The sequence below is a fragment of the Bufo gargarizans genome, chromosome 1, assembly GCF_014858855.1.
Source record: "Bufo gargarizans isolate SCDJY-AF-19 chromosome 1, ASM1485885v1, whole genome shotgun sequence".
Lineage (NCBI taxonomy): Eukaryota > Metazoa > Chordata > Amphibia > Anura > Bufonidae > Bufo > Bufo gargarizans.
Window position 1 is genome coordinate 666,822,668 of NC_058080.1, and position 21,620 is coordinate 666,844,287.

A 21,620-nucleotide genomic window follows, 5' to 3' on the forward strand; every position below is an offset into this window, starting at 1 on the left:
TGTCTACTTCCAGAATTCTCCATCACTTAATAAAACACCTATAAAAATATATCAGAAATATAATGTATGAAATGAACGACCACACATCAGAGAATCCAGCATAGCCTCTATCAGTACTGTTACTTCAAAGACCTGGAACAAATGGTCGCACCAACAATGTCCCCGGCTGTATAAAAAGAAATGTCGCACAAGAGTCAGGAACACTAATTGTTCCCCTGCATGAGTCATTGAGGCGCAGAGTCCTCCCCTCCCCCCCATCTCCCCCTCCAGGACCCTGACCGGGAAGTAACAAAGAGGCTGAAGTTCTCCTGCCTCCAGACTCAGTGCACGGGGCAGGTCTCCGGCCATAAGGAGCCGTCTGAGGAAGAACCGCCCGAGGGGAAGATTCACACACTGCGACAGACACCGGACAGACATGGAGAAGCGGCTCCTCTCACTGCTCTGCCTGGCAGCCCTGCTGTGTGCCGGCCAGTGCGACGTGCAGAGAGGTGAGTGCCCTGGAGTATATATAGTATATAGTGCAGAGAGGTGAGTGCCCTGGAGTATGTATAGTATATAGTGCAGAGAGGTGAGTGCCCTGGAGTATATATAGTATATAGTGCAGAGAGGTGAGTGCCCTGGAGTATGTATAGTATATAGTGCAGAGAGGTGAGTGCCCTGGAGTATATATAGTATATATAATGTATAGTATATAGTGCAGAGAGGTGAGTGCCCTGGAGTATATATAGTATATATAATGTATAGTATATAGTGCAGAGAGGTGAGTGCCCTGGAGTATATATAGTATATATAATGTATAGTATATAGTGCAGAGAGGTGAGTGCCCTGGAGTATATATAGTATATATAATGTATAGTATATAGTGCAGAAACGTGAGTGACCAGTCCTGGAGTATATATAGTATATATAATGTATAGTATATAGTGTGTATATAGTGCAGAGAGGTGAGTGGCCGTTCCTGGAGTATATATAGTATATATAATGTATAGTATATAGTGTGTATATAGTGCAGAGAGGTGAGTGACCGTTCCTGGAGTATATAGTATCTATAATGTATGGTATATAGTGTGTATATAGTGCAGAAAGGTGAGTGTCCTGGAGTATATAGTATATATAATGTATAGTGTGTATATAGTGCAGAGAGGTGAGTGACCTGGAGTATATATAGTATATATAATGTATAGTATATAGTGTGTGTATAGTGCAGAGAGGTGAGTGTCCTGGAGTATATATAGTATATATAATGTATAGTATATAGTGTGTATATAGTGCAGAGAGGTGAGTGACCGTTCCTGGAGTATATATAGTATATATAATGTATAGTATATAGTGTGTATATAGTGCAGAGAGGTGAGTGACCGGTCCTGGAGTATATATAGTATATATAATGTATAGTATATAGTGTGTATATAGTGCAGAGAGGTGAGTGACCGGTCCTGGAGTATATATAATGTATAGTATATAGTGTGTGTATAGTGCAGAGAGGTGAGTGTCCTGGAGTATATATAGTATATATAATGTATAGTATATAGTGTGTATATAGTGCAGAGAGGTGAGTGACCGTTCCTGGAGTATATAGTATATATAATGTATAGTATATAGTGTGTGTATAGTGCAGAGAGGTGAGTGTCCTGGAGTATATATAGTATATATAATGTATAGTATATAGTGTGTATATAGTGCAGAGAGGTGAGTGACCGTTCCTGGAGTATATAGTATATATAATGTATAGTATATAGTGTGTATATAGTGCAGAGAGGTGGGTGACCGGTCCTGGAGTATATAGTATATATAATGTATAGTATATAGTGTGTATATAGTGCAGAGAGGTGAGTGTCCTGGAGTATATAGTATATATAATGTATAGTATATAGTGTGTATATAGTGCAGAGAGGTGAGTGACCTGGAGTATATATAGTATATATAATGTATAGTATATAGTGTGTATATAGTGCAGAGAGGTGAGTGTCCTGGAGTATATATAGTATATATAATGTATAGTATATAGTGTGTATATAGTGCAGAGAGGTGGGTGACCGGTCCTGGAGTATATAGTATATATAATGTATAGTATATAGTGCAGAGAGGTGAGTGTCCTGGAGTATATATAGTATATATAATGTATAGTATATATAATGTATAGTATATAGTGTGTATATAGTGCAGAGAGGTGGGTGACCGGTCCTGGAGTATATAGTATATATAATGTATAGTATATAGTGCAGAGAGGTGAGTGTCCTGGAGTATATATAGTATATATAATGTATAGTATATAGTGCAGAGAGGTGAGTGTCCTGGAGTATGTATTGTATAGTATATATAATGTATAGTATATAGTGTGTATATAGTGCAGAGAGGTGAGTGTCCTGGAGTATATATAGTATATATAATGTATAGTATATAGTGTGTGTATAGTGCAGAGAGGTGAGTGTCCTGGAGTATATATAGTATATATAATGTATAGTATATAGTGCAGGGAGGTGAGTGTCCTGGAGTATGTATTGTATAGTATATATAATGTATAGTATATAGTGTGTATATAGTGCAGAGAGGTGAGTGACCGGTCCTGGAGTATATATAATGTATAGTATATAGTGCAGAGAGGTGAGTGTCCTGGAGTATGTATTGTATAGTATATATAATGTATAGTATATAGTGTGTATATAGTGCAGAGAGGTGAGTGTCCTGGAGTATATATAGTATATATAATGTATAGTACATAGTGTGTATATAGTGCAGAGAGGTGAGTGTCCTGGAGTATATATAGTATATATAATGTATAGTATATAGTGCAGAGAGGTTAGTGTCCTGGAGTATGTATAGTATATATAATGTATAGTATATAGTGCAGAGAGGTGAGTGTCCTGGAGTATGTATAGTATATATAATGTATAGTATATAGTGCAGAGAGGTGAGTGTCCTGGAGTATATATAGTATATATAATGTATAGTATATAGTGCAGAGAGGTGAGTGTCCTGGAGTATGTATAGTATATATAATGTATAGTATATAGTGTGTATATAGTGCAGAGAGGTGAGTGACCTGGAGTATGTATAGTATATATAATGTATAGTATATAGTGTGTATATAGTGCAGAGAGGTGAGTGACCAGTCCTGGAGTATATAGTATATATAATGTATAGTATATAGTGCAGAGAGGTGAGTGTCCTGGAGTATATATAGTATATATAATGTATAGTATATAGTGCAGAGAGGTTAGTGTCCTGGAGTATGTATAGTATATATAATGTATAGTATATAGTGCAGAGAGGTGAGTGTCCTGGAGTATATATAGTATATATAATGTATAGTATATAGTGCAGAGAGGTGAGTGTCCTGGAGTATGTATAGTATATATAATGTATAGTATATAGTGTGTATATAGTGCAGAGAGGTGAGTGACCAGTCCTGGAGTATATAGTATATATAATGTATAGTATATAGTGCAGAGAGGTGAGTGTCCTGGAGTATATATAGTATATATAATGTATAGTATATAGTGCAGAGAGGTTAGTGTCCTGGAGTATGTATAGTATATATAATGTATAGTATATAGTGCAGAGAGGTGAGTGTCCTGGAGTATATATAGTATATATAATGTATAGTATATAGTGCAGAGAGGTGAGTGTCCTGGAGTATGTATAGTATATATAATGTATAGTATATAGTGTGTATATAGTGCAGAGAGGTGAGTGACCAGTCCTGGAGTATATAGTATATATAATGTATAGTATATAGTGCAGAGAGGTGAGTGTCCTGGAGTATATATAATATATAGTAGATAGTGTGTATATAGTGCAGAGAGGTGAGTGACCGGGTCCTGGAGTATATATAATGTATAGTATATAGTGTGTATATAGTGCAGGGAGGTGAGTGTCCTGGAGTATATAGTATCTATAATGTATAGTATATAGTGTGTATAGTGCAGAGAGGTGAGTGTCCTGGAGTATATAGTATCTATAATGTATAGTATATAGTGTATATATAGTGCAGGGAGGTGAGTGTCCTGGAGTATGTATAGTATATATAATGTATAGTATATAGTGTGTATATAGTGCAGGGAGGTGAGTGTCCTGGAGTATGTATAGTATATATAATGTATAGTATATAGTGTGTATATAGTGCAGGGAGGTGAGTGTCCTGGAGTATGTATAGTATATATCATGTATAGTATATAGTGCAGGGAGGTGAGTGTCCTGGAGTATGTATAGTATATATCATGTATAGTATATAGTGCAGGGAGGTGAGTGTCCTGGAGTATATAGTATCTATAATGTATAGTATATAGTGTGTATATAGTGCAGGGAGGTGAGTGTCCTGGAGTATGTATAGTATATATAATGTATAGTATATAGTGTGTATATAGTGCAGGGAGGTGAGTGTCCTGGAGTATATAGTATCTATAATGTATAGTATATAGTGTGTATATAGTGCAGGGAGGTGAGTGTCCTGGAGTATATATAGTATATATAATGTATAGTATATAGTGTGTATATAGTGCAGAGAGGTGAGTGACCTGGAGTATGTATAGTATCTATAATGTATAGTATATAGTGTGTATATAGTGCAGGGAGGTGAGTGTCCTGGAGTATATATAGTATATATAATGTATAGTATATAGTGCAGGGAGGTGAGTGACCAGTCCTGGAGTATATATAGTATATATAATGTATAGTATATAGTGTGTGTATATAGTGCAGAGAGGTGAGTGTCCTGGAGTATGTATAGTATATATAATGTATAGTACATAGTGTGTATATAGTGCAGAGAGGTGAGTGACCAGTCCTGGAGTATATATAGTATATCTGCGTCTGTCACATAATGGCTGCTGGTGTCAGGGACATCGCTGGCTCTATGGAGGGTCTTTGGGGGTCTCACCCGTGTCCCTGCGGGGCTGCTGCATGCTCCTCCTGCATTATTAGGGATATTGAACTGACCAGTGTGTCCCATGCAGTGAAGGACCCCACCTGTCAGACAATGGTGGTCTCTCTAGGGGGCTGGGTTGTGATTTGTCAGCGCACTCGACCACGAACGTCCCTTCCCACAGCTGTTTCTCCACGAGCCCCATCACTACGTGGTTGTTGTGGCCATTGGGAAGACTTTTTTTCCAATGTAATTTTGGTCTTTAAGAATCAAATCTAATGGTCTTCAACCTGTGACTTCGATCCCCTGCTGCCTGTCCCAGTCCTACTCCATGGGGGGTGACAATGACAACTGCCTTAGGTTATAAAACGGAGGTCAGGGAGGCCGCAGCCTCCAGCCTTTATGACTTCATTGGGAATAGTGTATTGTGCTGTCTGCAAGTAAAAGCATGGCGCGCAGAAGGAAAATGCTGCGGTGTGCATGAGGCCTTAGGGATCCGGCACACCACTGTAGCCTGTCTGGCTGCCTGCCAATTGTGGCTCCACAACGCATGGATAGCTGTCTCGTGCGTTCCGCATTTTATGAAACGTCCGGCTATGATAGAACAGTCCTATCCTTGTCCGTAAGGCTACTTTCACACTCGCGTTTTTGCTGGATCCGGCGGGGTTCAGCAAAAACGCTTCCGTTACTGATAATACAACCGCCTGCATCCGTTATGAACGGATCCGGTTGTAGTATCTTTAACATAGCCAAGAGGGATCCGACATGAACACCATTGAAAGTCAAGTTTTCTATTGTGTCAGAGAAAACTTGCTCCGCATACGAGAACAGTATGGGAAAGGAACGGAATGCATTTTGGAGCATTCCGTTCCATTCACTTACGTTTTGTCCCCATTGATGGTGAATGGGAACAAAACGGAAGCGTTCTTTTCCCGGCATTGAGACCCTATGATGGATCTCAATACCGGAAATATTAACGCTAGTGTGAAAGTAGCCTGATACGGACAAGCATAGGGCATGTTCTATATTTTGCAGAGAAGAAATACATCCCTGTGCATGAGCCCTCAGGCTAGGTCTACACGACGGCTTATAGGGCACAACTACACTGCAACTTAATGTCGCGCAACAATTTTTATAATGGTAGTCTATGGAGTCGCACGGCGCAGCATGTCGCATGTCGCAGTGCGACACCATAGACTACCATTATAAAAACTGTCCCATGACAAAATGTTGTGTAGACCTAGCCTTAAGGCAAGTTGACATGTCACGGTCAAATTATTTTTTTTTTTTTAAATGTACACAAATTTACAGCAAAAATATCATGTTGCCATGATTTTGTGAAATTCTCAGCCAAAACTGATGTTTTTTTCATAGTATGAAATTTAAGTTCTCCTAAAATCCCCCCATTATGTAACAGAAATGCAGCGTAAGCAGATTGTGTGTCCCCTCTGTGACTTGCGCGCTCATTCAGCTGCACAGAATGGGCTCGCACTGAGCTTTGTGTTCCTGGGACCTTTTGTTTCTGGTTTCTCAGAAATTCAGCCCCCCCCTGTTCAGTTCTCCCAGTATATTGGGAGGCCGTCCCTGGGAAGAACAGTCCTGTGCTGGCTTGGTGGGATGAGCTGCGTGTGTCGGCCATGGTCTGTAGAAGGGATTACTTCCAGGCTGGTGAGGCTTCTGTGATTAAACGGGTACATTCATGATAGAAGCTGAATATAAAATATCCAGTTCATACTGAATTAGGGCAAAAAACGGAACAGTCGTGTGCATGAGGCCTTACCTTTATACGTGGCCTCCGTGACCTGTTCCTGAATTTGGCTTTAAAAGCTGCAGTTATAGCGGCACCGCTCTCCTATGGACATAAGCATCAGGAACGGAGGGGAACAAATCCAGAAATTTTAGTTTAGGCTACTTTCACACTGGCGTTTTGGCTTTCCGTTTGTGAGATCCGTTCAGGGCTCTCACCAGCGCTCCAAAACGGATCAGTTTTGCCCTAATGCATTCTAAATGGAAAAGGATCCGCTCAGTTTGCCTCCGTTCCGTCTCCATTCCGCTTTGGAGGCGGACACCAAAACGCTGGTCCAGTGAGCCAAACGGATCCGTCCTGGCACACAATGTAAGTCAATGGGGACGGATCCGTTTTCTCTGACACAATCTGGCACAATAGAAAACGGATCCGTCTGCCATTGACTTTCAATTGTCTTCAAGATGGATCCGTCTTGGCTATGTTACAGATAATACAAACGGATCAGTTCTGAACGGATGCAGACAGTTGTATTATCTGAATGGATCCGTCTGTGCAGATTTATGACGGATCCGCACCAAACGCGAGTGTGAAAGTAGCCTAAATTGTATAAATATAAAAAAAGTTTTGTCCACTACAGAAATGGAGTGTATGGTGTACGGCTATATGGCGCTGACTCAGCTGCTAAGAATTTTTCGTTTTCAGAGCATGACGTGTCCGCTGATCACTGCACGGTATAAGGTCATGTTCTGGAGGTACTAACAGCCCTTATTACTTCCACGTGTGGAGTGTGGTCATTGCCAGTTTCATGAGCTCACTCTTTTCCCCAAGGCTTCCATACTTTGTATTCTGCATTCTATGGAAGCTTTAGACACAGTAAGATTCAAGGGGTTTTCTGGGAATAGGCCATCAACATCTGATCGGTGGTGTTTTGGCATCACCACCAATCATCTGTTTCAAGAGGCTGCATCGTTTACCATAACGGCACAGCCTCTTCGCCAGAGGATTGTATTCACAGCATAACCAGCACAGCGCCCCACAGTGGACATACTTGGTATTTTAGCCCAATAACAGCTGTGGTTCGGCCATGTGACTGATGAACGTGATGAACCGGCCTCGGAAGAGGCCGGGGCTCTCCACTCTTCAAACAGCTGATCGGCAGGGGTGGCAGTATAGATGGGTGTCTCTTCCTTTTGGAGGTGTTTGGCTAAGGCTAGTTTCACACTAAGGCTAAACTGTTCCGGCACGCTGTTCCTGTAGAGCAGGGTTCCTCAACTCCGTTCCTTTAGGGCCCACATACCGGTCATGTTTTCAGGATTTCCTTTGTATTGAACAGGTGATATAATTAGTGTCAGTGCATCAGGACTTACCCCAGGTATTCATTCTGTGGGATATTCTCAAATCATGACCGGTAGGTGGGTCCTGAGGACCGGAGTTGAGGAACACTGCTGTAGAGGCACCGCCGAATACTACCTTTCCCTAGTTTCCAGCTGTGCCGGATGCGGTGAACAGTTTAGCGCTAGTGTGACACGAACCTAAAATCCCCAGTAGTGAAGGGGCCTAATGCTGACTCTTTCTGGAGGAGAGCTAATATTTTTTTCCCAGGGAGTATTGTATTGGTAAGATATCCTACACCAGGAGATGGAACCATCCGAGGCGTGTGCATACAGCAGGGATGGCCAACCTGCAGCTCTCTAGCTGTTGTAGAGCTACCACTCCCTCTGCTGTAGGCAGCCTGGGCATGCTGGGAGTTGTAGTTTTGCGACCGCTGCATAGCCTCCGGTTGGCATACAGGGAAGGCGTCAGTCATGGAGTACAGCCGCCCACTGGACTCCCAATGACACAGCATTTTTCCCTTAGTCCTATATATATCAATTTGTTCCACTCATCTTGCCGTATGACATGCTTCTGGTAGATAGGCGATCGGACCTTTAAAAGGTAACCTAAGGCTTAAAACATGAACATTACCCCTTTATAATACCGGTAATTAGCCTCCATTAACAAAGATGCTCTTGTTGCCAGAAGGGAGGAGTGGTCATGTGATGCCGGAGGGTTGGTAGTTTTTTAGTGACGCATGCCTTCCCATCCTGTATGTTTTGGCATGTCACCGGTCTCAGGTCCCTCCTCTTTAAGCTCTGGTTCTGTTTTACCTGCCACCCCCCCCCCCCCCCCACCTCTGTAGTCTCGCTTCACCAAATGGCATTTATTATTTAGATAAAGTTAATACAAGGCAGTTACTAATGTATTGTGATTGTTCATATTGCCTCCTTCGCTGGCTGGATTCATATTTCCATCACATTATACACTGCTCGTTTTCACGGTTACAACCACCCTGCAATCCAGCAGCGGTGGTCGTGCTTGTACACTATAGGAAAAAGCACCAGACTCTTAACTATCCCACGGTCCCAGCCACCAGAGAGGCCAGGGCTTTTTCCTATAGTGTGCAAGCACGGCCACCACTGCTGGATTGCAGGCTGGTCATAACCATGGAAACGAGCAGTGTATAATGTGATGGAAAAATGAATCCAGCCAGCAAAGGAGGCAATATGGACAATCACAATACATTAGTAAGTGCCTTGTAGTAACTTTCTCTACATGATAAATACCATTCGCTGAAGTGACACAACCCCTTTAAGCCTCTTCACCATTGTTGTGCCTAATCTCTAGGCCCTATTACCTTACATGAACCATGAAAAATCGACTAAACCTCCGGGATCATGTGACTGCTCCTCAGGTGGTTAGGACATCTTTGCTGATGGTAACTGGTTAGTAGATGCACTCGTTTTACATGATGAGGACAGTGGTCATATTGAGGGATCGGTCACTGTGAGTTTGTTCTGAGGACATTATTTATTACGTTTTTTAATGCTGTCTGATCAGATAACCTAAAACCGTCTCGGCAGCAGTCCCTGGTGGGTCAGAGTTCAGTCACGTCAAAACATTCTAAGGGGATGACGTCACCCCACGGTCTTCTCCTGACAGCGTCTGCTTTCTTCTCTGGCTTTCCTCCAGCGCATTCCAATCCTGCCTTCCTCTTAACTGACCTAATGGATGGAAATAGGAGAAGAAAGGAATCCCAGGTCACTGGATCTCGCATTTCAGGCTCCTAGGTGTAAGGAGCACTCTGTCCGAGGGGCCCATCCGTTTTTTTGTTATATTAGATTATGGCTGAGATTTACTAATTTGCTGCGTCTAGAATTTGGCTAATAGTGGTGCGAATTGGCACAACTTAGATTCTCCATTTTTATTGCTGAAAAGGGGGTGCGGCGTAGTGGGAAGGGGTCAGGGCCTAAGATGCAACATTTTGTGCCACAATTCTGGCGGAAAATTACGTCTTAAAGAAAGCCTACCAGTTGGCAGAGTCAGAGAAAAGTGCCTGTCCCTGCACCAGATGTATCCTCCCGCCTGAGCCCCTGCGATACATCTGGTGCCGGTCTACGCTTCCACCATCTATAGGATTAGCTCATCTGCTCCACCAGTCTAGCCATGATAAACTGAAATATATTCACTGGAGTTTTGGGAAGTGGAAAGTATCTGTGGTATATGGCAATATTCCTATGAAATCCAGGCCATAAATACTGTAAGGCTTGGTTCACAAGTGACAGAGGAAAAATCTGCTGAAATTTTTGCTGTATTTCCGCAGCAAGAACCGCACAAAAAAACGCATCAAAATCACTTCTGTTACAAGCGGTTTTTGCCATGGAAAAGCCTGCAGATTTCACTTTCTCCACTGGAAAGGGTGAAATCTGCTGTATAAATTGACACGCTGCAGATTTCGAATCCACAATACCACAGCTTTCCAAATTCTCATCCACTTTGCCAATACTGTACAATGCTGCAACGTACAATCCGGAGCTAATCAGTCACATGTGACCCCGGCCTAAGGGCTCATGCATACGGCTGTATGTATTTTGCGGTCCGAAAAAAACTGATCCACAAAAAATACGGATGACATCCGTGTGCATTCCGTATTTTGCGGAACGGAACAGCTGGCTTTCATAGAACAGTCCTATCCTTTTCTGTAATGCGGACAATAATAGGACATGTTCTATTTTCTTGCGGAGATACGGAAACGGAATGCACACGGAGTAACTTCTGTTTTTTTTGCAGCCTTATTGAAGTGAATGGTTCCGCATACGTTACGCAAAAAAAAAAAAAAACGGAACGGACACGGAAAGAAAATACGTTCGTGTGCATGAGCCCTAAGGGTCCAGACTATATGTGATGTATTGTAGAGTACAGTATGTACTGCTTATTATACATGTTATGTGTCTGTGGATAAAGGGGTAACTTCAAACAACCGGAATACCACTTTAATATTGAGAGCTACTTTATTCTGTAGGGCAGAATTCCCAGCTATATATGGTAAAGGAAAGCACCGATGTTATCCTAAGAGCAAGTATTGCATCGTTTCCTTAATTGGTTCATTTCCTTGAACTACTCCCCTTATCTGGACCAGCAGAGGCGGCATGCTTCTCATGGTTTGATGGAAGTCTGAAGCTTTTCACTATTCTTTATGATTTGTGAAGTATAGCCGCTATTGTATTTACTGTATTATCAGAAAATGACATGATATCAATCAAGTTTTGTTAGAAACAATAAAAAAAAAATCACGGTGTGTTTTTTTAATATATTTATTTATATAAAATACGGTCGCCCACATTTACTGATCCTGTAGGTGGTGTAGACCTGCACAGATGTATCACGGGGGCTCAGGCTGGAGGATACATCTGGCGCAGGGACAGACACTTTTCTCTCACTCTATACCAACTATTGGTTGGCTTACTTTGAGACAGAATTGTGGCACAACTTTGGCACAAAATGGTGCATCTTAAGCCCCACCCCTTGTCAAGCATCCATAAAATAAAAACCGGCATACAAATAATCATGGCACTCCGACTGTAAACACGTTTCGGACATGTAGTTTGAAACAAGCTTACAGTCGGAGTGCCATGATTATTTGTATGTTCTTGCTGTACTCAAGAATACAGGATCGTCACAGCTTTTAAGAACGGTGCTGGTTTTCACTTAAGGGGGTTTTCCCATCTCAGACAATGAGTTCATATCGCTAGGATATGCCCCTATTGTCTGATAGGTGCGGGTCCCACCGCTAGGACCCGCACCTACAACGAGAACGAAGCGGGGAGCACTGTGGCCCATGCTCCCATTAGTTTCTATGGAGCAGACCGCAATAGCCTAGCCAGCTAAAATCCTAGCGATATGCCCCCATTGTCTGTGATGGGAAAACCTCTTTAATGGATTACAATAGGTTAAAATCAGACTATAACTGTGCACGTCTGGTACAAAAAGGTACAGGTGAGCTGGAGCGTACTTTTGCATACCCTTGTCAGAGTGTGTAGAAGCCCTAGATGCGCCAAATTGTGCCACTTTTTAGGCAGATTGTTTTGTGCAGACACATTAGTAAATCCGGGTCTTTGTTTTGAAAAACAAATTCCTGAGAAATCCCACTTCTCACCGTATCCGGAGGGAGCGATAATATTAAATCCTCAATTTCCTGTTATCTGAACTCACCAGGACTGGTGGTCATTTCATTTTATTGGAGTTTAAAGGGGAGTTTAAAGGGATTTTCCCATTTAGGATATTTATAGTATATCAATAGCCATAGATGACCAGTTAGTGCGGGTCCCTCCCTTTGGACGTACGCGGGAGAACAAGGGCCCACCGCTAACCGTGAAACATTGCAAAATACATATATATTTCTCTCCTACAGATTTAGAATATACCATAATTTTAGTTTAATTAAGTAGATCTGTTTAAAAAATTAGTAATCATTCAAAATGGCGTGTGGCGTGTGGCAAAATATTAAATAACGGCCATGTGTGAAAGGGGCAAATACCGTTTTTCTTTTCACGGTACATATTTGTGAATGAACTAGCTAGCTATTTTCGAAGCTGCATTCTCCAGGTTTGCAGCCGTTTTACTTGTCTAGTGTGCTGGCCGGGCCCGTGCTGTAGACCGCAAATTGCGGTCCGCAATACTCGGGCACAGACCGTGGAGCCGCCGCATGTGGATCGTGGACCCATTCACTTGAATGGGGTCAGCGATCCGCATCCGACGGTCCGCACCGCAAAAAAGAAGTGCCTCTATTCCGCACCGCATCTCCCAGATTGTGGACTCATTCTAGTGAATAGGTCCGCATCCGTGATACGGGGTGCACACGGCCGGTGCCCGTGTATTGCGGACCTGCTGTATGCGGCTCACAATACGGCCACGGCTGGGCAACGCCCGTGTGCACGAGCCTTTAAGGTTTGTCCTTCACTAGGTGGCCTCAGGATAAGCCATCACTCACCGATTGGCAGGGGTCCGAAACCCTGCATCCCCACCAATCAGGTGCTTGGGTGTAGCTCTGACACTAGAAGTCGGCAGCGGAACTGCACACTGTCAACCTTGTAGTGGAGGGAGTTCCTTACTAAACCTCTCTTACCTTTGACTTAAATTAGCCATCGATGGCCTATCCTGAGGATAGGCCATCACTTAGGAAATGCTGGACAACCCCTTTAAGGGTGAAGTATGAATTGAATTTATTTATACATATATTATGGGATCAGGAAAGATGCTAGCTTTCTTTCAAAGGTACATTTACTTGTGCCATTTTGGTTTGCTGTGGCATGGTACCACGAGTTTACTGTAAGTGTATCGGTTGGGGGGAAAACTCCAAATTGAAAATCATACATAAAAACACAATCTCTTTATGTATTTTCAGGTGACAACAATGAAAATTTGACCTTGAGAACATTTTACAGCATTTCTGTTGATGACGAATTTGAAGAATTTCCAGACGATGCAATTGATGCGTCTGGGGAAGAGTCAGGATTTGAGCCAATTTTGCCTCGTAGCCGAAGCATAATTGTAGAGTTACGGAAGAATATCACAACAGAAGCTGAACACTACCTCAGCAGTCAATGGTTGACCAGAATCGTACCATCGGTGTACACCCTGGTATTCATTGTGGCTCTACCTCTGAACGTAATGGCCATCATCATATTCCTGTTCAAGATGAAAGTCAGGAAACCAGCAGTGGTGTACATGCTGAACCTGGCCGCCGCTGACGTGCTCTTTGTTAGTGTACTTCCTTTCAACATAGTGTACCGCTTCTCTGGGAATGACTGGCTCTTCGGAACCGGAATGTGCAGATTTGTCACGGCCGCGTTTTACTGTAACATGTACTGCTCCGTCCTGCTCATGACCAGCATCAGTGTGGACAGGTTCCTGGCTGTGGTCTATCCGATGCATTCGCTTTCCTGGCGGACAATGAGTCGGGCCTGGCTGGTCTGTTCTTTCATCTGGATCATATCTCTTGCTAGCGTTGTGCCGCTCTTCTTGAGTGAGCAAACTCAACGCATTGACTCACTAGGCATCACCACCTGCCATGATGTTCTGGACCTGAAAGACCTAAAGAGCTTTTACCTCTACTACTTCTCCACTTTCATCATGGTCTTCTTCTTCTTTCCGTTGATTATTACAACCATCTCCTATGTTATTATCATCTATAATCTGAGCATTTCCAGCCTCAAAAACTCGTGTAAGAAGACCCGAGCCTTGGTCTTGGCTATTATCGTGCTTTGTGTTTTTATCATGTGCTTCGGACCAACCAATTGTATCTTTTTGATTCATTACTTGTATTTCCGTCATGGGGCCAATGAGTCTTTGTATTTTGCCTATATACTTTGCGCCTGTGTCAGCAGCGTCAGTTGCTGCCTTGACCCTCTCATCTATTATTACGCCTCGTCACAGTGTCAGAGGTACTTGTACAGTTTGGTGTGCTGTAAGAAGTCAGAAGAACCCATCAGCAGTAGTGCTCAATTAATGAGTTCGGGAAGCAAAAACGAGACTGGTATCACGACTGTCAAGAACAGCATATACCGAAAACTCTTAACCTAGACATGACCAACCTCACCCAGATATGTCATGTTTTACAGCACAGGTTGCGCTTTACCGCATCATTCTGATTGTACGGCTTGGGCTGTTCCGTGCAGAACAGTCTTTTGTTCCAGCACTATGCTCATATGTGTGTGGTGACCTAGTAAGGAGTTAATGATTCTGTCACTCTCTAAATCAGGGGTGTCAAACTCATGGCCCTCCAGCTGTTGCAAAACTACAACTCCCAGCATACAACTCCCAGCATACAACTCCCAGCTGTGGGTTGTCTGAGCATGATGGAAGTTGTAGTTTTGCAACAGCTGGAGGGCCATAAGTTTGACATATGTGTTCAAAATTGTATGTAAGCATATAATCATCACCTTCACAAGCTCCACAGGTATATGGGGTATTGAGTTGTGTTTTTATTCTGCAGACAGTATTTTGTGAATATGATCCTATATAGATCTTTACCTTTAAGATTTTTCTCACAGCTAGAGAATCGTTGTTAAAAAAGAAAGTTGAGGTCTGCAACTTTTTGACAATTTGACCTTTTTTGATCTTCTTTCTCTACAATTTCCATAAGAAACTGTTTTATGTGGGTGCTCAACAACCATAGCTCTAGGCCAGTGCAGCAGGGGTGGCACGTATAGGACTGTACATGGAGGAAATGGAAAGTTTTTAGCCACTACGTTTACAGTAGTGATTTACATGAACAACTTGTACTTCAGGTTTAGAAATCCAATAAATAAGACTGTGTTTTCAGGACAGCGGGAGCATTACATAACGAGGAGCCATTATATTGCAGTGGAGCATTTCTACTATATCATAAACCTTGACCATATTGCAGTATATCTGCTGTGCAGGTGCTTGCTGAAGAATATTCTTAATTGATTACACCGTAGTCATGTTATTCTTGCAAATCGACCAAAAGCTTCCAGTACCAGATCATCTAGAATAGAGTTCCTCAGGGCCCACCTGCCAGTCAGGTTTTCAGAATTTCTATAGTATGGAACAGGTGATATAGATAGTGTCAGTGTCATTCTGTGGGATATTCTCAAATCATGACCTGAGGACTGGGGTTGAGGAACACTGATTAAAGCGGCTCTGTCACCAGGATCAACCCTGTTATTATTGTTGGTTAAAACCATACCTTTATTTTGTCTGTATGCTAAACAGCTGCAGAGAAATCTGCATTTTTATTAATATGCAAATAGCCAATTGGAGCACCAGGAGGCAGGGCTGAATTGTTTGAGCACTGCTGTGTACCACCCCCTGTGCTCTGCACACACCCCCTCCCCTTGATTGACAGGGCTAGACAGCATGCTGAGAGCAGAGCTGTTTCTATTATCTACATATCATATACACTATGTACTATAGCTTCACCACACTGAGATCTGCTTAGAAAGCTAATCTACATATTACTGCTTTATTCACAAGCACAATGTATGATCATAAACACCAGTGATATATGTTAGCTTATAAGCCTAAAAAACACAGCTCTATATGGTGCTGCTATAGCTTATTGGTAAGTCTTCTTGTCTAGCCTGTCAGTCAAGGGGAGAGGGGAGTGTGCAGAGCACAGGGGGTGTTACAAAGCAGTGCTCAAAGGATTCAGCCCTGCCCCCTGGTGCTCAAACTTGCTAATTTGCACATGACTAAAAACTGATTTCTCTGCAACTGTTTGGCATACAGACAAAAGAAAGGTCTAGTTTGAATCAGCATGATGAGCCCTACCAGCCAGTATGTCTGGATTTATAGGGTTCATCCTGGTAACAGAGCCGCTTTAAGAATATAAACTTCTGTCAGAGACAAACAGCAAAGCCTAGGTGCCCATCATCTTACCTGTATAGTGGTAGATGGATTAGAAAAACATGGATGCTTTCTTCCAAAAACATCACCACGCCTGTCCACAGGTTGTGTGCGGCATTGCAGCTCCACCCTAATGACTCCAATAGAGCCGAGCTGAAATACCATACACAATCCTTGGACAGGAGTGATGCTGGACAACCCCTTTAAAGACCGTAAAGGACGTGATGAAGAGTTGTCTGCGTAGAGATACCTGTCGAGGTCCTTCTGCAATGTCTGCCCTATATTCTTTTCATGTATGTAACAAACTGAAGGAAAATTATTTTTTAGATATTTTGTCAGGTTAGTAAGATTTTAATCTATGCGTTGACTTACCATAACCTATTACTATATAGAGATTCTCCTGATGTAGATGCCTCTGGCCGTTCGATCTGTCATGATTATGCTGTCATATTAGTGTGTGAAGTATACTTGGCGAGACTGAATTGCGTCAAAGAATATTCCATTATTTGTGTCATTAATCAGCTCTGTTATACTGTGTATCGTACATGTGGGTCTTTTAATCTTATAATCTGTACATCTTTTATAGCCCTTTATCAGGCTGAGGCCTCATGCACACGACCGAAGTTCAATGGGCCCGTGGAAAAATCGGAAAATGCACCGTTTTGCAGCCGCATCCGTGATCCGTGTTTCCTGTCCGTCAAAAAAATATGACCTGTCCTATTTTTTTTACGGACAACGGTTCACGGACCCATTCAAGTCGATGGGTCCGTGAAAAAACACGGATGCACACAAGATTGGCATCCGCGTCCGTGGTCGTAGGCTACTTTTAGACAGACGGATCCGCAGATCCGTCTGCATAAAAGCTTTTTCAGAGCTGAGTTTTCACTTAGTTATTTCTACTTGTACAATGCAGTTTCCAACTTGCCAGCCTCATTAGTAAAATAAATGGCGACATGGCTTTACTAAGATGGCTTTAGGGGATCAGTCAGCTGGGATGGTCAGGAAAGTTATAGGATTTCCTTCTTAGGGCTCATACATACGAGCGCGTGTGCCCAGTGCCCGTGCTGTGGACCACAAATATCAGTCTTCAATGCACAGGCATCGTCCTATTGTTTGCAGATGCGGACCCATTGACTTAAATGGGTCCACAATCCGCAAAAGATGTTCTGCACCGCAAAAGAATAGAACATGTTCTATTTTTTTGCAGTGCGGAGGCCACAAAAGCGTTTTTCTGATCCGAATCTTGAGGATTGCTGATTCATTCAAGTCAATGGGTCTAAATCCGTGATACAGAGTACACACAGCCGGTGCCTGTAGATCGCGGTCTGCAATACGGGCACACATACTCGCGTGCATGAACCCTAAGGGTATGTTTACATTGTGGTTTTTGCCTCTCGGTTACGGTATCGCTGCTCCGGTACCAGCAGTCATGTGATCACCCGGAGCCTCTGCAATCAGCTGGGTTCCCCAGTAAGGCTAGTTTCACACTAGCGTTTGGCTGTCCGCTCGTGAGCTCCGTTTGAAGGGGCTCACGAGCGGACCCGAACGCTTCCGTCCAGCCCTGATGCAGACTGAATGGATGCGGATCCGCTCAGACTGCATCAGTCTGGCGGCGTTCAGCCTCCGCTCAGCAGGCGGACACCTGAACGCTGCTTGCAGCGTTCGGGTGTCCGCCTGGCCGTGCGGATCCGTCCAGACTTACAATGTAAGTCAATGGGGACGGATCCGTTTGAAGATGCCACAATATGGCTCAATCTTCAAGCGGATCCGTCCCCCATTGACTTTCAATGTAAAAGTCTGGACGGATCCGCTCAGGCTAATTTCACAATATAATGCAGACGGATCCGTTCTGAACGGAGCCTCCGTCTGCATTATTATGATCGGATCCGTTCAGAACGGATCCGATCGTACGCTAGTGTGAAAGTAGCCTAACTAGAGCCAATATGTCAGCCCCAGTTAGAGGAGAAATCAGCAATAAATAAAAAATTTATGTTAAATCTCCCCCAAAGGTCTTGTGTGATCTTATGGGGAGGACAAAGTGTAGAATAAAAAAGATAAAAGATATAAAAAAATAAATAAAAAAAAACCCCCATTAAATGCTGTGCTGCAGCTTCTAGCCCCGGTCCCAGGTACCATATCCCCTACATCCCATGTATCAAAATGACCTTTGGGGAAAGGGGAAATAATTAAAATATATTTTAGGCCTCTTGCACACGAACGTATTTTCTTTCCGTGTCTGTTCTGGGTTTTTTGCGGGCCGTATGCGGAACCATTCACTTCAATGGGTCCGCAAAAAAAAACGGAAGTTACTCTGTGTGCACTCTGTTTCCGTATGTCTGTTACGTAAAAAGATAGAACATGTCCTAATATATTATTGTCCGCATTACGGACAGGGATAGTACTGTTCTATCAGGGGCCAACGGTTCCATTCGGACCGCAAAATACATACGGTCGTATGCATGAGCCCTTAATGGCACGTTGTGCTATTAACAAAGGAAATAAATGATGTGATAAAGACTATTCACCTCCGCCCCATTTTCCTGGTTGCTAAAAATAAAAACCAAAAATACTAAAATAAAAATGACAATAAAAAGCCCCATGAATCACCGAAAAAGGCACGAAAATTCTTTACATGAAAGGAAAAAACAAACATTATGAGCATGTTCTAAAAAAAAAAGGAAAATGTGCCTGATCAGGAAACGGGGGATGGGGTGGGGGAGGGAGGAACGGCCTGGACTTGAACTGGCAAATTTGAATCCAGTTGTACTGGCCTTGTGGGCACTCCTTGGTGTGAGAAGTGGTAGGTTTTGGAGACCAGCCAGGTGAGAGAAGCTTCTTATGTATGACAAACAAATGCAGATCCCTTTAATTCATGAAGGCAGTGCAGTCCTCAGGGCTCATGCACACGAACATGTGCTGGCTGCCTGTGCCGTGCATTGCACGGACTTGAATGGGTCTGCAATCCGTCCGCAGCGTGGAGGCGCTCTGTAGTGCTTATGTGGCCTTCCACTCCGTGCCTCTGCTCCATATCTTCTGGTTTGTGGACCCAATTAAAGTGCTGGCCGCAATAAGGGCACGTGTGGTTGTTCATCTTCTGGTGGAGCAGTGTTTTATTCCCCATAGCTAATTTAGCTCCACCTAGAGTCTGTTATAAGGCCCTGACTCCGAGAGTCGCAGATTTTTTATATGAAGTAGATTAAGGGTCCATTCACACGTCCGAATCCGTTCCGCAATTTTGTGGAATGGGTGGGGGCCCATTCATTTTCAATGGGCCGCAAAAGATGCGGACAGCACACAGTTCCGTTCCGTGGCTCCGCAAAAAAATGGAAACATGTCCTATTCTTGTCTACAGACACGGCATTTCTATAGTGCCGGCCATGAGCGGTCGTAAAATGCGGAATGCACATGGCCGGTGTCCATGTTTTTGCGGACCGCAAAACAGTTGCGGACGTGTGAATGGACCCTTAGGGAGCCTTCACATGCGGCAAATTTTGTGGCAGAAAATGTTGTGACTGAAAATCAGTTCCATTCATTAGACTGTAGCAGCAAGCACATGGATTTCTGCAAGCCTCATTAGGCCTCATGCACACGAACGTGGCTTGGCTCCTCATCTGCATGAGGATGCAGACCTATTCACTTCAGTAAGGCCGCAAAAGATGTGGACAGCACTCTATGTGCCCTCCGCATCTGGTGCTCCCCTCCGTGGCCCCACCAAAAAAATACAACATGTCCTATTCATTTTTCTATTTGTGGCCTGCCTATTCCGTTCTGCAACTGGGCGGCATCTGTGTATTACAGATCCCCAATTTGTGCATGAGGCCTTAAGATGAATGGAGCCACAGAATCTGCCGCGCGTGAAGGCGCCCTTAACCTCCCATTTCTATGTGTATGTTATTTATGTTGCTGCTTTTCCACACGGCAGAGCTGGTCTCTATCGTGTACAGTGTCTATAGGTGTCTGAAATAATACATGACATTAAGAGGTGGCGACGCTTTTGGCCGCCTGGCTGGCAGGACAGTCTGAAACTCGCGATTGTACAAACTTGTTGGTTGGCCAACGTACCCTGCAACAATGCGGGCATTACATGGCATTGACTGTACTTTATCCTCACCTTGCTTTGTGTTATGAAGTGTACATATCTAGGTTGGATGTAAATGTCTGTAAATATGAACTCTGAACGTTTTGTATTGATATATTTAATACAAGCCTATGATTATGTGAACCTTTTATGATGCTGATTCCTTGTTTACTGGGTAAATAACGTTGCCTGTCGCTGGAGAATGTTCTATGCAATGTTTGTTTCTGGGGAGTGAACCTGATAAGAACCGGGGATCAGATGTCCTGGCTGTGAATCACAGAGTCCAAAACAGATTACAGCAACACAGTGACTTTCTTAGTCTTGTCTTAAGGTGCCCATACACATTACGTGAGTATTGGCTGAACCCCACCAATTCTGAAGTGATCAACTAACATGACAATGTTCCAACTCTCAGCAGCTTATTCCGCTCTCCCCATTAAGATTATATGCACACTCAGTCAAGCATGCATATGCATAGGGGGGTGAGGAGGAAACACCAAAGACCAATGGGTATATAAGGGTACTTTCTTTTCCGTTCTAGGGGCTCTATACCGGAAAAGAACTGATCAGTTTTATCCCCATGCATTCTAAATGGAGAGCATTCCGTTTAGGATACATCAGGATGTCTTCAGTTCAGTCTTTTTGACTGATCAGGCAAAAGATAAAACCGCAGCATGCTACGGTTTTATCTCCGGTCCAAAAAACTGAAGACTTGCCTGATCCGGCATTTTTTTCCATAGGAATGTATTGGTGCCGGATCTGGCATTCAAAATACCAGAATGTCGGATCCGACCTTGTGCAGACCGAAAAAAAGGTGAAAAATAAATAAATGCCGGATCCGTTTTTCCAGATGACACCGGAAAGACGGATCCGGCATTTCAATGCATTTTTCTGACTGATCAGGCATTTTTAAAGGGAACCTGTCACCTGGATTTTGGGTATAGAGCTAAGGACATAGAGCTAAGAATTTTCCAGCACCACTGCTTTCTTCAGCGAAAATTTTCTTTATTTTCAGTAACGATGAGACAGCAATAAAAATTATTCACAGGTCTATAATGCTGTGTGCTCCCGAGCGCAGGATCAATGCCGCTCCGGGACATATGGCCAGCTCACGGACCGTATATCTTGGAGGGCATACGATCGTGTGCAAGGGCCCTTAACCTGCACACTGTATGCAAGTACTCTTAAAGTTTTGGAATTGCCATTTCAAAGTCCTGAACTTAATCCAATAAAAATGTTCTAAA

The 21,620-nt window shown here is 43.2% G+C and overlaps 1 protein-coding gene across 1 annotated transcript; it reads left to right on the forward strand.

The window, feature by feature from the left end:
* The first annotated feature begins 313 nt into the window (after positions 1 to 313).
* LOC122936018 (proteinase-activated receptor 1-like) lies at positions 314 to 17,019 on the forward strand. Its single transcript, XM_044292013.1, has 2 exons — positions 314 to 488; positions 13,333 to 17,019. Exons 1-2 carry the CDS (start codon positions 416 to 418, stop codon positions 14,508 to 14,510), a joined length of 1,251 nt encoding a protein of 416 aa, XP_044147948.1. The 5' UTR covers positions 314 to 415; the 3' UTR covers positions 14,511 to 17,019.
* The last annotated feature ends 4,601 nt before the right edge of the window (positions 17,020 to 21,620 follow it).

Bases quoted from the DNA above. Each gene is read 5' to 3' on its own strand.
- LOC122936018 (XM_044292013.1), top strand. From the start codon at position 416: ATGGAGAAGCGGCTCCTCTCACTGCTCTGCCTGGCAGCCCTGCTGTGT. The intron at 489-13,332 runs GTGAGTGCCCTG...ATGTATTTTCAG, and splicing joins CCAGTGCGACGTGCAGAGAG to GTGACAACAATGAAAATTTG.